Source organism: Perognathus longimembris, chromosome 1 (assembly GCF_023159225.1).
Source record: "Perognathus longimembris pacificus isolate PPM17 chromosome 1, ASM2315922v1, whole genome shotgun sequence".
Classification (NCBI taxonomy): domain Eukaryota; kingdom Metazoa; phylum Chordata; class Mammalia; order Rodentia; family Heteromyidae; genus Perognathus; species Perognathus longimembris.
The window spans coordinates 160,320,734-160,336,306 of NC_063161.1; the positions used below are offsets into that span (position 1 = coordinate 160,320,734).

The 15,573-nt window shown below is 63.1% G+C and overlaps 1 protein-coding gene across 2 annotated transcripts in view; it reads right to left on the bottom strand.

The window, feature by feature from the left end:
• LOC125350896 (guanine nucleotide exchange factor VAV2) overlaps window positions 1-11,821 on the bottom strand; it is a 137,208-nt gene extending 125,387 nt beyond the window's left edge. The window contains exon 1 of one of the 2 annotated variants that reach the window (XM_048345767.1): window positions 11,006-11,821. In XM_048345767.1, the coding sequence (XP_048201724.1) occupies window positions 11,006-11,209 (204 nt within the window). In that variant the 5' untranslated portion in view covers window positions 11,210-11,821. The remainder of the gene's footprint in view (window positions 1-11,005) is intronic. The other variant, XM_048345771.1, reaches the window with a different exon arrangement.
• Window positions 11,822-15,573: the final 3,752 nt, after the last annotated feature.

Here is a 15,573-nt window from a genome sequence, read left to right on the forward strand (position 1 = left end):
CCACGCCTGCCCACTGCCCAGCGCCTCTGGCCCCGGTCACCCCGCCAGTCACTCTTCCACCTCAAGGCCCTGGGGCAGGGCCTTGTGCACTGGCCGCTGCCGGTCAAGCAGAAAGGCCTGGGGTGCTGGGTACCAACGAGGCAGCAGCCGCAGAAAACAGGCCGGCACCCCAACCAGCCTTGCCGAGACCCCAAGGGACGAACTCGGGGCTGACCGGATGGGATGGGCTTTCCCGCCCTGGAAAGGCCAGGGCTGGGAGGGAAAGGGGGACCCCTCCATCCTTGAAACCACCCGCGGGAGGCCGGCCTCAAGTCTGAGCTGGCTCAGGAGCCGCTCTGTTAAAACTTCTTTAATCCTTATGTAAACGCTATAAAGGCTGAAAAGAACCCCAAAAGGGCAACCCTCTCTAGCCGTGTCTGCTCTCGTGAACCCGGAAGCTGGCAGGCTCTGAAAAGCTCACCCGGGGAACCACCGCGCAAACCTGCCCTGTCCTCCGCCACTCGGGTTTAGACTTCTTGTTGATCTTTTGGACTCGGAGCCAAAGAGGGCGACAGCGGCGGGGTGCCAGGCCGTCAGAGGCCCTGAGAATGCAAGGAGGGGGGGAAAGGCACAGGGTGGGCACCCCAGTTGGGAGGGGGACTTACTGGGACCAAGGAGGGGGCTCCTCATGAGTGGCCCCGCAGGGTCCCTTGGGGGCCTGGAGCCTCGCCTCCCCGTCTCCTTCCTCTGCTGCCCCCTGCAAGGGGCCTCGGGGACACCCAACCCAGGCCCCTGCTCACAGGCCCAGTGCTGACTCAGAGCCCCCCATCCGTCCTCAACCAAAGCCTGCCACTCGCCCTCACAAAGCCCTGACGGGGCCAGGACCCCGGGCCCAGAGACACGGCGCCTGCTGCTGCCAGGACGAGCCAAGGCACGGCCCGGGCCAGCCAAGAGACAGCCAAGCACGACTGCAGGCCCGGCAGAGCCAGTCTCCCCCCGGGGCCACAGGCCCGGAGGGCACACGGATCCCCTGGGGTCTGCATAAGGACAGCTTGGCCCGACTGGGCGGAGCCCAGGTCCCGGCATCCAGGAAAGGTTAGTGACATGGCCGGGGAGCGCACCGAGGGTGCGGGCAGGTGGGACAGGGCTCACGGGAGACGTCCTCGTGCAGACGCAAGGCAGGAGCCAAGAGCTGAGGGGGAGACCGGGGTGAGGACCCCTGCCCCCCGGCCGTCCACCGCCAGCGCCGCGAGCCCCGCCGAAGCAACCTTTAGGCCGGCACCAGTTCCACAACTGAGCACGGAGAGGCACCGGCTGGGCGTCTGCGGCTCATGCTTTGTGATCCTAGCTACTGAGGTCGGAGGATCACAGTTCCAAGCCAGCCCCGGTAGGAAAGTTGGTGAGACTCTTTCCTCCAACGAACCCTCAAAAAACAGCTGGAAGTTGTGGGGGGGAGGAGGGAAGGTGAGAGAAAAATGAGGAAGAACGTAACAAGCTTGACGAGAAATATACTCTCATTGCCTTCCTATGTAACTGTCACCTCTCTGTACATCACCTTGACAATACAATTGAGCCAAAAAAAAAAAAAGGCTGGAAGTAGCGCCGTGGCTCGAGTGGTAGGGCACTAGCCTCGAGTAAGATAAAGAGAGACAGCACCCAGTGAACCCCGACACTGGAAAGGACGCATGCAGACCTCACAGGAAAGCAAGAGGGGCCGCTGTCACCTGGCCAGGAGCCATCGGGATGGGCCTCCAGAAAATGGCGACGGCTCCAGCCTGCCGTCCAGCATCAGGTGATGTGCAGAGAGGGGGCAAGGCGGTGATGACGGAGCCCCTCCAGCTGCGGGGGAGGGGAGGCACAGAGGGGCACAGAGCCCGAGAGGCAGAGCCAGCCAGCGGGCTTTGGCCATCTCTGTGTGGGCACCGGGCTGTCTCCCAACCTCCTGCCAGCCCAGGGACAGTGCCAAGGGCCTGGTCTGCTGGTAGAGCCAGAAAAATAAAATAAATGGAGCCCCTGAGGAAAGAGACCTGCCCTGGCTGGCAAGAGCCCCGGCCCTCTCCCAGCTGTGGGGCCTCAGCCCACCCCTCACCCCTCTTCCCTCGCCCGTTAATGGGGGCAGAGCTACCCACCCCAGGGCCTGGCAGGGCCTCCCGAGTCCAGGTGCCAGTTCTGGGTGGTGAGGAAACACACGCGCTACCCAGCAAGAAGCAGAAGAGCCCAGCCCAGCCTCACACAGGACGGCGGCTCCCCTGCAGGGGGCCTCGGTCACCGTCCCGGAGCTGTCCACACGCACCTCTGGCCCCAGGGCAATGGCGCCCCTGGGAAACACCGGGGAAGGCTCTCCGAGGGGCCGCCCAGGCCCAGGCCCGGCTCCATCCACCACCAGCGCTGCCTGGCGTCTGGACCCACCCGCCCCTCCGCCGTGGGCCACGGATCTCATGAAGTTTGCCTGTGATCTGGGCTAGGAGCCGCAGGTGGGGCCCGCGGGACCGAGTCCACACGGCACCCTCTCCATCAGCCCTTCCTCAGCCACCAAAGGCTTCCAGTGTCCAAGGCCAGCTCAAGAACCACCCCCACCCCAAGAACGCTAGCCCCTCGGGGCAAGGGCAGGCACAGCGCTGGTCCACACTGGCAGCAAAGTGGCACGCGCCCAGCCCGGGAGCCCCGGCCAAGAGGTAGCAGAAACAGGGCACGGGGCTCTAACCGGCCCGTCGTCCTGGTGTCATTACTGTCACTTCTCTGCCACCTCAGACTTTGGTGTTGGTTCCCCAGAGCGTGGGCCCAGGTGGCCTCCGACCTGTGGGGTGGCAGTTCAGCACCCCATCTGAGCAGAACCCCACAGGGCACCAGGCAGCCCACGCGTGGGAGGCCGTGCTGCCCAGGTGGCCAGTGGGAGGGGAGGGTGGCTACCTCTGTGGTCCGGCTGATGCCATGGGAGCAAAGCGACAGGCGAAGGCTATGTCCACCAGCCAGGAATGACCGCGACCCCCCCCCAACCCCGACACAAATCCCCCGAGGGGCCCAGGGACCCTGTCACCATCAGTTCTGATGGCAGCGGGGTGGCTCCGTGGCACTTGCTATTTCCAGGAATCTGTCCACTCACGGGTCTGCTCTGGACCACAGAGTGCAGGCTCCCCAAACCTGGCTTTGCCATCTAGGAGACCCCGCCAGGGACAAAGTCCTGCCATCAGCCAGCTGGGGGGGGGGGGTGCCTAAGACCATGAAGGCAGCCACTTCCTGTCCAGCACTTCCTGTTGGACAAGCGTTCAGTACAAATGGAGACAGCTGTTCCAGACAGTGGGCACAGGACTTTCTCTCAGGGCCCAGAGCTGGCTGGGGGGGGGGGGGGGCAGGAAAGGAAAGGATCCCCAGGCCAGGCCTCCAGAGAGCAAGAGGAAGGGCACTGCAGGAGGAGGGGCCACTGTGGGGTCAAAAGCCCAAGCAAGGCAGGAGGGTGGCTGGCATGGCTGAAACTGGAGCCCCCGGTGCCTGGCTTCAGGCTCGGCACAGAGGCCCAGGCTGGGGCGGGAGGCTGGGGGCTGGGGTGGGAGGCTGGGGCAGGAGGCTGGAGGCTGGGGCGGGAGGCTGGGACAGGAGGCTGGGGGCTGGGGCAGGAGGCTGGGGGCTGGGGCAGGAGGCTGGGGCAGGAGGCTGGATGGAGGCTGGGGCGGGAGGCTGGGGGCTGCAGTTGAGGGCGGCTCTGGCCCACACAATACCGGGGCGGAGATAAAGAGTTTCGGTGGAAAATTTCTAGCCCCAAAGCCTAACACATGTCATACCTTACTGTTTACAGAAAACACCGCTACTTGGCTGTAGGAGAGAGACTGGGCAGACTGGGGGGAGGGAAAGACAGGTGGACTGGAAGTGGTAGGGCCAGAGCCAGAGGGCTGAGTCCAGCATCTGCCTCAGTCAGGCCCACCAATGCCGCTGGAGACACACACACGCACACACACACGCGTGTGCACACACACACAGCTAGGAGGAACAGGCCAAGTGACTAAGGCTTCCTTCCCACAAGTGTCCTCAAAGAGAGGCACTGGTGGCTCACACCTATAATCCAAGCTACTCAGGAGGCTGAGATCGAAGGATCTTGGTTCGAAGCCAGCCAGGCCAGAAAATCATGAGACTCTTATCTCCCGTTGCTAACCACCACATAAAGCCAGAGTAGAGCTGTAGGCCAATTGGTAGAGTGCCAGCCTTGAGCAAAACTCTGAGGGACTGTGCCTCGACTGCCTAAGTTCAAGCCCCAGTATCAGCATTGAGAAAGAGAGAGAGAGAGAGAGAGAAGAAGAGGGAGAAAGAGGAAGAGGAAGGAGGAGGAGGGAGGGAGGGAGGGAAGGGAGAAAGGAAGAAGGAAGCAATCACACACTGCCCACAGCCCAGCGTGGGGCAGTAATGGGGGAGGGAGCCTCTGGGGGCCCCCGGGGCTGGGGCTCAGCTGGAGGGCCCCCATCCCCGAGGCCCAGAGCAGGGACCGGCCATGGCCTCACGAGCCTTCTTCCCGGTTTCACAGTGACCCATGCCAAAGCCACGGTGCCCAGCTGTGCCCTCCCTCGTTCCGCCTCCGAAAGGGCCTTCTCAGACACTCCATCCCTGTCCACGGAGAACTCTTCCTGTTGGAGATGGTGGAATTCACTCGAACTCAAGGCCTCGCGCTTGCCAAGCAGGAGCTCGACCATGGAAGCCACCCCCTAAGCCCATTTTGCTTCAGGTTGTCGAACAAGTTTTCCATTTCCCCCCCAGGCTTCCCTGAACCTCTGTCAGCCTATTTACGCTTCCTGAGAAGCTGGGACGACAGGCATGCACGCCGTGCCCGTCGCTCTGCGCGGCTGTTTCTTCTCTTTCGATGTGCATGTGCTGATCCTCAGAGCCTGGCACAGTCCCTGAGCTCTTGTGCTCGAGGCTGGTAGCTCGACCACTTGAGCCACTTCCGGCTGTTTGGTGGTTAACTGGAAGTATGAGTCTCATAAACTTCCCTGCTCAGAATGGTTTGAACTGCAATCATCAGGTCGCGGCCTCCAGAGTAGCTAGGATTATAGGTAGGAGCCACTGGCCTGCGGCTCACCCCGCTTTTCATCGGTTGAGATGGGGTCTTGCAAACATTCTGCCCAGGCTGGCCTAGAATCAAATCTCCTCAGTCACCACTGGCTGAGTTTCTACAACTACAGCCGTCAACAGCCATGGCCCGGCTTCCCACGTGGAATGTTAATACCACAGGTGCACTCTCGACACATTTGTTCTGCATGTGCACAGCTGTGTTTCACCCAGAGAAAAACAACACCTTGGCACCCTGCCCCCACCCCCCCTCGGGGCACCCTGCTGAGAACGCACGGGTTAAACCAACTATTAAAATCGGTGTTGCCTCAGCGGTTCCCGCAGCGCGTACCTGTAGTCTCAGCACTGGGGAGGTTCACCCAAGAAGTTCATGTACACCTGGCGCTCTCGCACACATCTGTGAGCTCCGGGTCCACACAGGGAGCCCCTGGGAAGCACCTCACGACCCCTGAGCACACCTCCTCCCGGCCCTGGCTTCTAAACACCCGGCTCTGCACCATGAAGGAGGCAGAGCTCACTGGAGAAACGATGACAAAGAGAACTCAAGAGGAGCCCAGGCTGCCTGAGCAATGCTCCCAGAGTGATTCGGAACATGCCAGAAGGAAGGCAGGCCACCTGGAACAGTTCCCAGGGTCCACCAGGAGACACAATGCAGCACCAATGTAAATAATGAAGGAAAGCGATTATAATGCAGGAATGAAGTCGGAAGCAGGACCCCAACTGGGAGGGGAAAGGAAAAAGAAAAGAGGAGGGAGAGAAGGCAGGAGTGGGAGAAGTGGACAATTACATTGTATCTCCTTTCAAGCTTTACCTGCACAGGGAAGCTAACTATGGGGGAAGACCTCACCAAAACTGGCCAACCCCACCTCAACCACTTATTCAGCTCTAGGCCGCCCACAGCAGGACCAAGCTCTGCCCCTGCCACACCAGCCTGCATCCCAGGAGGAGGGTGGGGTGCGCCCACTCCCCTCACACATGAGTGCAATCCCCGCCAGACAGCAGGTGAACCCCAATGGAGGCAGCAGCCCTGAAAATCAAAGCAAGGCTTGGGAAGCTAGCGGGCCAGCTAAGGCTCCCAGGCGGCCGGAAGGGCACGGCCTGGGGCTGTGGACACCGGAGCAGGGGCTCAGAGAGAAGAGAAGGATGCCCTCGTTTGTAGGAAACAGAGCACCAAGTCAAAGCCTCCAACAATACTTTGCCCCAAGTCTTAAGCTATCAAAAGTAATAATAAATAAACAGGCCTACCAAAATAGAGGCTTCCCCTTTTCTCTGAGGATCAGCTTGTCTTTCAGCGATCGCTCTTCCAGCACACCTTCCTGGTTTTGTGTTTGTTCTGTTCCAGGGTTTATTCTGTTGTGTGCACGCTGGTACCAGGCGCTGTCCCTTAGTATTCTTAGCTCAAGGCTAAGGTACCCTTCCATTTGAACCATAGCTCAACTTCGAGCTATTTTTGCTGACGTTCCTGCCTGAGCTGGCTTCACACTGCAATCCTCAGCTCTCAGCCTCCTGAGTGTCTAGAATTACAGGCAGGAGCCGTGGGGGCCCAGGACCTGACCATCTGTCCGTCCCCACTCAAGAACTCTTTGGGTGTCAAATGGTGACTTTCTCAGGCAACCTGTGTCGTGCCCTCCTCCCCCCCCCCCGCCTGGCTTACAGCCTGTGGCTGCCCCTGACTAGTCTTCCAGTGAGAGCAGAGGCCAGGCCCAGGGGAGCCAAGGCTCCAAAGTTAAGTCTCAGATGAAATAAACCAAAATCCACAGCATCCGCCTGCAAGGGGGGCCAGGCTTGAAAAGCCCAGAGACAGTGCAGCCCTGCCAGAAAACAGGGGCTCCCCCATCCTGGAGGAGCCTGAAACACACACCCGGGCAAGAGCCTCCTTCCTGGTCTGAACCTACCCGGGGCCTGGGTTCAGAATGCCTGAAGACCGCGGCGATCAATCAGAGGCGGCTCCTGGGAGGAGGAGCCCCTCCACTAGCTCCGCGAAGACCAACGAGGCAGGAGGAGGGAGGGGCTGCTTCCCACACAGGCACGGCACACGGTAGGCGGCACAGGGGAAGGGCAGAGGATGGAGAAAGGCAGGGGGCAGAGGGAGCGATGGTGGGGCAGGGGCGAAGCCTGGTGGGCTGGCCCCCGGTCTCGTTTAGGCCGGTCCTCCCCACAGACAGGCACAGCGGGAAGGAGGCCCGGGCCACGTGCCCGCCACAGAGCTGGGTGTCTCCTAGAGGAGCTACAGCAGAGCCGACAGGCGGACTGTGCGCTGGCAGTGCGCTGGGCAGGGGCACCCTGGCGGCTTCTCAACCACGGCTGCTTCGGGCGCACTGGGTTCCTTCTTAGATCAGCAGACTGTGGCCATACTTAATTAGTTTAATTAAACCCAAGGTGGCTTCCAAGCATTTCTGGATGAAATAAAGCAAAGTATATACCCTGCCTGCTCCAGGAGAGTACGACCCAATGGGCAACCAGGGCCTCCGGTGACGGGCCATCTTTTGGTACCTGGCTCTGGATACAGCAGGCGCTGGATAAATGCACATCTACAGGATGTCACCAGGACACCGTAGAAGAGGACACCACAAAGGCCTGTGGGCTGATGCAACCCGACACACAACAGGCAAAGGGGAGAGGAGGGGGGAGGAGGGGAGGGGAGGGGGGAGGAGAGGAGGGGAGGCGGGGTACCTTGGTACCTCTGTCATTCTAAAGTCCCATGGGAGACGGGCACATCCCAAGAAACCAGATGCCCACGAAAAATCAGAGAACGTGGCTCAAGCACCCATCAGCAAGTCAGCGGGATAGTAAATTGGAGCTAGGAGATCTTTTGGGGTTTTTTTTCTTTTAAATGCCAACACTGGAGCTTGAACACAGGTCCTCACGCTCTCGCTTGGCTTTTGCATTCAAGGCTGGTGCTCTACCACTTGAACCACACCTCCATTTCTGGCTTTTTACTAGTTAACTGGAAATAATAGTCACAGAGACTTTTCTGCCAGGGGCTGGCTCAAACCTCAGTCTCCAGATCTCGGCCTCCTGAGTAGCTAGGATTATAGGGGTGAGCCCCCAGTGCCCGTGCAAGAAAGTCTTTTATTTATTTATTTATTTTTTGGGCCAGTCCTGGGCCTTGGACTCAAGGCCTGAGCACTGTCCCTGGCTTCCTTTTGCTCAAGGCTAGCACTCTGCCACTTGAGCCACAGCGCCACTTCTGGCCATTTTCTGTATATGTGGTGCTGGGGAATTGAACCCAGGGCCTCATGTATACGAGGCAAGCACTCTTGCCACTAGGCCATATCCCCAGCCCCCAACAAGAAAGTCTTTTAAAGCCATGCTTTATTTGCACATTGCTGGGAGAGAGCCCAAAGTTCCTATGCTGGTCTTGCCACTGTGTCCGAGCTGGGTGACCCATGGCAGGTCACGGGAATGAACTCTGAACTTAACCATCTCCTCCTCCAGGAATCGGGGTGATGTGCCACTCTGCGCTTGTGCCTAGCCCAAGGCAGCTTGGAAGAAAAAGGACAGCAGCCATTCGTCCTGTGATCTGTCCACCCTAGCCAGGGATGACCTCGCCCCTCTCCCCGTAAGAAACATGGGCTTCCAACAGCACAGAACAGCACCCACAGAGGCCTCCCTCGGCCCTGCACAGCCAGCCAGCCAGCCGTGAAGACAGCGGCTTCCTGTGAATATAGATGGGGCCATCAGGCACACCCCACCCTGACATGACACAAATGGAGGGGAGGGGGGGCATCTGTAGAGGTTCCTGAGCAAGCAGCACACATTCAGACACCCTGTGGCCAGTCCACAGTCTGGGAGAGGACACCAACTCTTAGTCCTGAGGGGTGACACCAGCTAGCATCCAGACCGTGCTCCCCAAACCCTTAACACGCAGCAGGATGCCAGCGGCTCACGCCTGTGACCCCAGCTATTCAGGAGGCGGAGAGCCAAGGATCAATCACGCACAGTTCAGAGCCAGCCACAGCAAGGAAGTCCATGGATGCTTGTCTCCAAGAACAAACCATCAAAAAGCCAGAAGTGGATGGAGCTGGGGCTCAAGTTTGCAGGGCAGCGGTCTTGAGGGGGAAAAGCTAAGGGACGGTGACCAGGTCCTGAGTTCAAGCCCCAGAATCAATACAAACGAACAAAAACTGCTAATAGTGACTGAACGCTGCAGCATTCCCAGCCGGCCCTCAGCAATCCATTGCGCTTAACTCCATCCTCAGCCTCATTCCGCTTACCTCTCGCACCACAGAGGTCCCCGGGAATGGGGGGAAATGAGACCCCCCCCCCAAAACTACAGCCTGCCTGGGAGAAAACGACCAACGGTGCTAGGATTTCAGAGCATGTGCCACAGGGGTTGACCCCCCCTTCTCCCTGACATCCAACCCCGCCCCTCAAGCCCTCAAGGGGCTGATATTCACCTACTGCTGCCCACCTGACTGCTCCCTGAGACCAGACAAACTTCCAACAGGAGGACCAGGCCCAGCGGCAGGCCTCAGCCCCTCCCCCTCCCATCCTGCCCAAATCACTCCGGCGAGTGGCAGCCAGGAGGACCCAGCCACACCCCAGCCAGGCTGAGCCCCTCCCAGCCTCCCTGTCAATCAACCTGACCCACCCCCCTCGGGCCCGGCTGGAGCCCGAGCCTGCCAGTCAGGGGAACCTGCCAGAATCAAGCCCGTTTCCGCGCCCCCCACCCCCGCAGTTCACAAAGCCCAGCTGTGCCGACAGCAGCCCAGCCTCTCCTCAGTTTCTCCAGCCACGCCCCAGCCCCCAGGGGGGCTGTGAGCGGGAGGGCGAGGTCTGCGCAGCCACTGGCCCGCAGTCACTCTCAGCCCCTACTTGGGCCCAGAGCCACCGGGACCTTCCGTGCCATGCTGGCTGCGAGGGAGGCCCCGAGGGCTCCCGGTCCGGGCTGTGTGCCCGGGTCGGGGGATGTTATTACTGAGTGGGAGGAAGCCCCCTCCTTTGTCATCCACCCCCAGAGGTGGCCCCCCCTCTCAGCCAGGCCGACCTCACCCGAGGGCAGGGGCCATGGGGGGGGGGGAGGGCTGGAATGTCAGGACCGGTGACTCACGGTAACCGTCCTCCCTGCGGCACCCGTGCCCCCGGGTCCCACCGGTGAATGGCCGCTGTGCACTGTGGGTGGAGTGGTCGAGGGCGGGTGGCCGGGGCAGCTCACGCCCCGGGCAGGGCTGGCTGGCCACGGGCTGCCCTTGCTCTCCTGGCCTCCCGGTCCATTCTCTTCAAAGCGCGCTGGAGTGTTGGGGAGGGGGGTCCGCGACCCCCAGAGAGCTGGCCACAAGCCTCCATTCCGCTTAACTCTCGGCCAAGTTCCTTTCCAGCGGCCAAGAAAAGCAGCTCCGGCCGGCGGAGCGGACATTTTCCTGCCCGGCCTGGCGGCCACACGCGTGCCTGCCTCCGCCGCGACAAAGGCCACCCCGGAGGGCCCCGGGGTGGGTGGGGAAGGCGTCCAAGGATCTGGCCGAGAGGCCCGGCCTGGGGACCCCAGAGGCCGGCGTCCCGGAGGGGGTGGTGCCCGCCTGCCAGCGCGCCCACCGGGTCCCGGAACCCCCCCACCCAGCAGCCCCGACCGGGACCGGCGCCGCGCTCGCGGGTTCCCGGCCGGCTCCCGCCCGCGGGCGCGAGCCCCAAAGACGCGGTGCCCGGCGCGGCCGGCTCCCGGGGCGGCAGGGACCCTCGTGGAGCGGCGGAACCGGCGTCGGGCCCCTCCGCGGGAGGCGCACGCAGCCCGGGACCCACGCGCGCAGTATCCCGGGCGGCGGACGCGCCCCGGGACGGGGGACTTTGGCCAACTTCGCGCCTCAGGGGCCACCGCCGGCGGGAGAAGCTCGCTCGGAGGACGCGGGCGCGCCCCGTCCTCGCCGCCTCCGCCCCGGCCGGCCGGGCGTCCCGGGGTCCCCGCGGCCGCAGAAGCCGGCGCTCCGCCGAGGCGCCCGCCCCCCCCCCCCCGCGCGCCCGGACCCTCCCTCACCTGGGACATCTGCGGCCGGAAGTTGATGTCCTTGAGGTCCACGGAGCCGGGGGACAGGTTGTGCAGCAGCTGGCACAGCAGCACGCCGTCGCGCAGCGCCTGCGCCAGGTCGAAGACCACGGCCGAGGGCCACACGACGCGGTGGTTGGGCGGCAGGACCTTGCAGTCGATGAGCCAGCGGCCGCACTGCCGCCACTGCTCCATGGCGCCCGCGCGCCCGCGCGCCCGGCCCGGGCCGGCTCGGTCAGGGCTGCGCCGGGGCCAAAGTGCGGCGGCCGCCGGGCATCCCGCCCGCCCGCCAGCGCGGGGCTCGGCGGCCGGGGCGGGGCTTCGTGCGGGCGGCCCCGGGTCCGCGCTGCGCCGCCGCCGCCGCCGCCGCCGCGCGTCCGTCCTCCTCCGGCTCCTCCGGCTGCTCCTCCTCCTCCTCCTCCTCCCCGCGGGCCGCCGCTCCCGCCCACGTGCGGCCGCGGGACGGACGCCGGGGTCCCTGCTTCACGCACACGAGTCCGCTCGAGCCCCGCGCCGGGCTCCACGCCGCCCGCCGCCGCAGCGCTCCCCGATCCGCCCCGCCGGGCGCCGCGGCATTCTGCGCTCCGGGCGCCCCGCGGCGGCCGCCGCTCCGGCCCCGCCCGAGACAAAGGCCCGGCGGGTCGCTCGCTCCGCGCGCCGCGCGCCTGGGCCGCCCGCGCCGCCGCCGCTTTGTTCGCCCCGCCCGCGGGCTCGACGAGGGTCGCCCGGCGCTCGGACTCGGCGGCTGGGCTGCTCCGGGGCGCTGGGGGCGCGGGGGGCGCGGCCACGGGCGGGCGGGGGCGGGGGGCGGGGCCTGGGGCGGGGGCGGGGCCTCGCTGCGATTGGAGGGCGGGGCCGGCCCGGCTCCGCCCAGCCCCCGCGCCGCCTCCGCTCCCCACTTCCTGCCCCGCGAAAGTTGCCGAGTGCGGGGACGCCCGGGCTTGGGGGGGCGCAGGGGGGCCCTGCGAGCGGCCTCGCGTGCGGAGCGCCGGGGGCCCTGTCCCTGCGCCCCTCGGCGCGTCCCCGAGCCCTCCCGCGGGGCCTCTGTCACGCCGAGCGCCCTCGCAGGGCCTTTTGGGCCAGGCGGGCCGGGCGCGTCTAGGATTTTCAGGCGCCCAAGCTGCCCCGAGGGGTAACGTGAGGCCGGGGCCCGGGGGTCCGGGGGCCCTGGCCGGACTCCGTGCTCGCCGCCGCGGGCCGAGCCGGCACCTGAGGTGTGAGGTGGAGAGAGCGAGCCCGGGCGGGGCGTCCAGGGCGCTCCGCGGGCGCGCGTGTGTGCGCGTGCCTGCGTGTGTGCGTGCGTGCGTGCCGGGCCCTGGGTGCCGTCCGTCTACCGCGTGCGCCTCGGCTCCGCTTGAGGCCTTTGTGGTGAACCGATCCGCTGGGATTGCAGGCGTGGGGCCTGGGCTCCCCTGTCCGGAGCCCCGCGTTCGAAACCCTGGTGGCCCCGAGCCCTGCTCCGAGACCGCCGTCGTGGGGCCTGCCACCAGCCCGATGGCCTCCCGCCTTTGGAGCCATCGGGACAGCACCCCCGGGAAAGGCACCCCACTACCCAGTCTTGCTTGCCTGGACAGGGGCCCGAGTTACGCCGACCTCCAGCCCAGAGCGGGGTCCTGAGCCCCTCGTCTCCTCCACTGAGTCCTCCCCTGAGAATGGTCCTGCGGCGCTGGTGCAGGCATCGAGAGGAACCTGCCCCCCCCCCCCAAGACAGGCCAGGTAAGGACTGCCCCACCTCGTCGCACTCCCTTGAAGCTCGGCTGGTGTCAGGCTAGGGCAGCCTGAGATGCCCACAGAGACTGCCCCATCCGTGTGTGTCTGTCTGTCTGTCCCCAGCAGGAAAGGGGCCTCTGTCCTCCCTGCCCTTGGCCTTCCAGCGTGGGCAGGGAACCAACCGAGACCAGAGCAGCTCCGGGCCAGAGGCTCCTGCTGCCAACAGTGTCGGTGCTCATCGGCTGCCCCCTGGTGGTGATAGGGGTAATGTGCCCACCTAGCCACCCTGCAGAAGGCTTTGCCACTAGCAGCTGGATGGAGAAGCCCCCCTCCCCCCCCCCCCCCCCCCCCCCCCCGCCTTGCCTCTGGGGAGCATCTGCGCCATCCTGGGCCTCTAGCTCCTGATCTGGACAGGACACGCATTGGACATGTGTGTCTCAATCTGTGGCAGAATGCAAGGAAATAAAGAAATGGAAGCCTGGCAGAAACTCTGTTCCAAACGTCTGCTGTGGTGTGGCCCGGCCCACTCTGCACGGACTCAAAGCAGACATGGGGTGTACTAACAGAGGGATGCTAACAGTAGTTCCAGAAAATCCCACCCTTCCATTTTAGACTCAGCACCCTTTTCCAGGGCAGGATTCCACTGTGCCCTGGAGACTAGCTCCTCCCAGAGCCCCACACCCCAGACTTCAGCGGGTGCAGCCAGGGGGGGGGGTGTGCTCACACCACGCACACACCTTTCTTCCAGGTGTGCAAGGGAGTGGCTGCCAGAGGCAGTGGGCAGGAGACAGACAGCCCGGCTTAAAGGAGGAGCCGTGACTAGGTTGGTAACTCAAGATGGAGCCCCTGAGGTCCGGGAGGCACCTGCTGCAGGCTCCAAGGCCACCAAGGCACCGAGTGTCTCCACGCTCCCAGCCGCCGACCTCCAGAGCAGAGCTCTGCCGGAAGCTCAGCGGACGCCTGGAGTCCCGTCCGCCCGCAAGTCGGACCGTCCCCCTCCACGGTCTGGCCAGCTGCTGGCTGTCCTTGGCCTGTCCACCCTCAGAGCCCAGGCTCCCTTCCATCTCTGCCCCTTCCGTCTGTGCTCCGCAGCCAGCCAGGACCTCATTCAACCTTGGGCCCTGTGGCCTGTCACTTGAAGCAAGCCCTCGGCGGTGCCAGCTCGGTGCGGGAGGACTCGAACTCCTGGTGCCGGGATGTGGCTCTGCGCTACAGGGTTTGCCTGGTGCTCGTGAGGCTCTGAGTTCAGTCCCAGAAGATCAAGTTAAGAGACAGGATGACGAGTCTTTCCCCCAGCTGAGCCCCCACCTCTAAGCCAGTGACACAGGTGTTGGGGCGGCAGCCCAAGGAAGTTCGCGCGCACGCCCCGCCTAGCTCTGTGCCCCGGTTCCTGTGCGGTCTCCTCGCCGTGGCAGAGCCCCAGGGGCCAATTTCTGGACAGGAACACAAGTGTGTTCATCTGAACCACCTGCGCCGCCACATGCGGAAGGGCTCTGGAGCTTGCGTGTGAGTGTGTGCGTGTGTGTGCGTTCGTGGGCACCAGTACTGGGGTTTGAACTCGGGGCACTGCTTAGCTTTATCACTCAGGACTTGCGCTTTGCCACTTGAGCCACGGCTCCACTTCCTGCTTTTTCCTGGTTAATTGGAGACTACAGGCATGAGCCACCAGTACCCAATCAGGCTCTGGAATTCTCTAAACATATCAAACAACCAAAACCAGTCCTTTCCACCTAGACCCCCTCAGCGAGCACCCTCTCCCCCCACCCCCAAACTCCACGACTACTCGTCAAGAGCATGCGTGGAGCCAGCCAGGCGCTGCTGACGCCCGCCGCTCATCCTAGCTACCTAGCAGGCTGAGGGCTGAGGTTCAGGTCGCATTTCAAAGCCAGGGCAGGGAAAGAAAGTAGCTGGGACTCATCACCAATTAAGCAGCAAAAATACTACCAGTGACAAAGCGTGAGCACATGCAGCAGTGGTGCTCACTAGACACTATGTTGGAAATGCACTACACAACTTGTAGGCGGGACAGGAGGGCAAAAACGGGGAGAGAGCAAGGGAAGGGGAGACATTATCCAAAAAGAAATGCACTCTTTGTTTTGGTGGTGGTGGTGGTTGTTGGGCTTGAACTCTGGGCCCGGGCGCTGTCCCTGAGCTCTTTAGCTCAAGGTTAGTGCTCTACCACTTTGAGCCACAGCGCCACTTGCAGTTTTCTGGTGGTTAATTGGAGATAAGCGTCTCCTAGGGCCACAGTTGCGCTGTGTCCCTGGCTGGCCAGCCCGCTTTTCAGAGGCGTAGTCTCAGCTCCCGAGTCTGTGCTACGTCCCTGGCTGGGAAGTTTGCGTTTTGCTTCCCCAATAAACCCATCTTTTTGCTTGGGGGAAAAAAAGTCTCCTAGACTTTGCAGGCTGGCTTTGCCCTGTGATCCTCTCATCTCAGCCTCCCGAGTAGCTAGGATTACAGGTGTGAGCCAATAGGGGCTGGCCTCTTCCTCCCTCCCTCCCTCCCTCCCTCCCTCCCTCCCTCCCTCCCTCCTTCCCTCCTTCCCTCCTTCCCTTCCTTCCTTCCTTCCTTTCCTTCCTTCCATCTTTCTGTCTCTCTCTCTGTCTCTTTCTCTCACTCGCTCTCTTTCTTTTTTAAAAAATATCCTTTTTTTTCCTGCCAGTCCTGGGGCTTGAACTCAGGGCCTGAGCACTGTCCCTGGCTTCTTTTTGCTCAAGGCTGGCACTCTACCACTTGAGCCTTGAGCCACAGTGCCACTTCTGGCTTTTTCTGTGTATATGGTGCTGAGGAATCGAACCCAGGGCTTTGAGCATGCTAGGCAAGCTCTCCACCACTAAGCCACCTTCCCA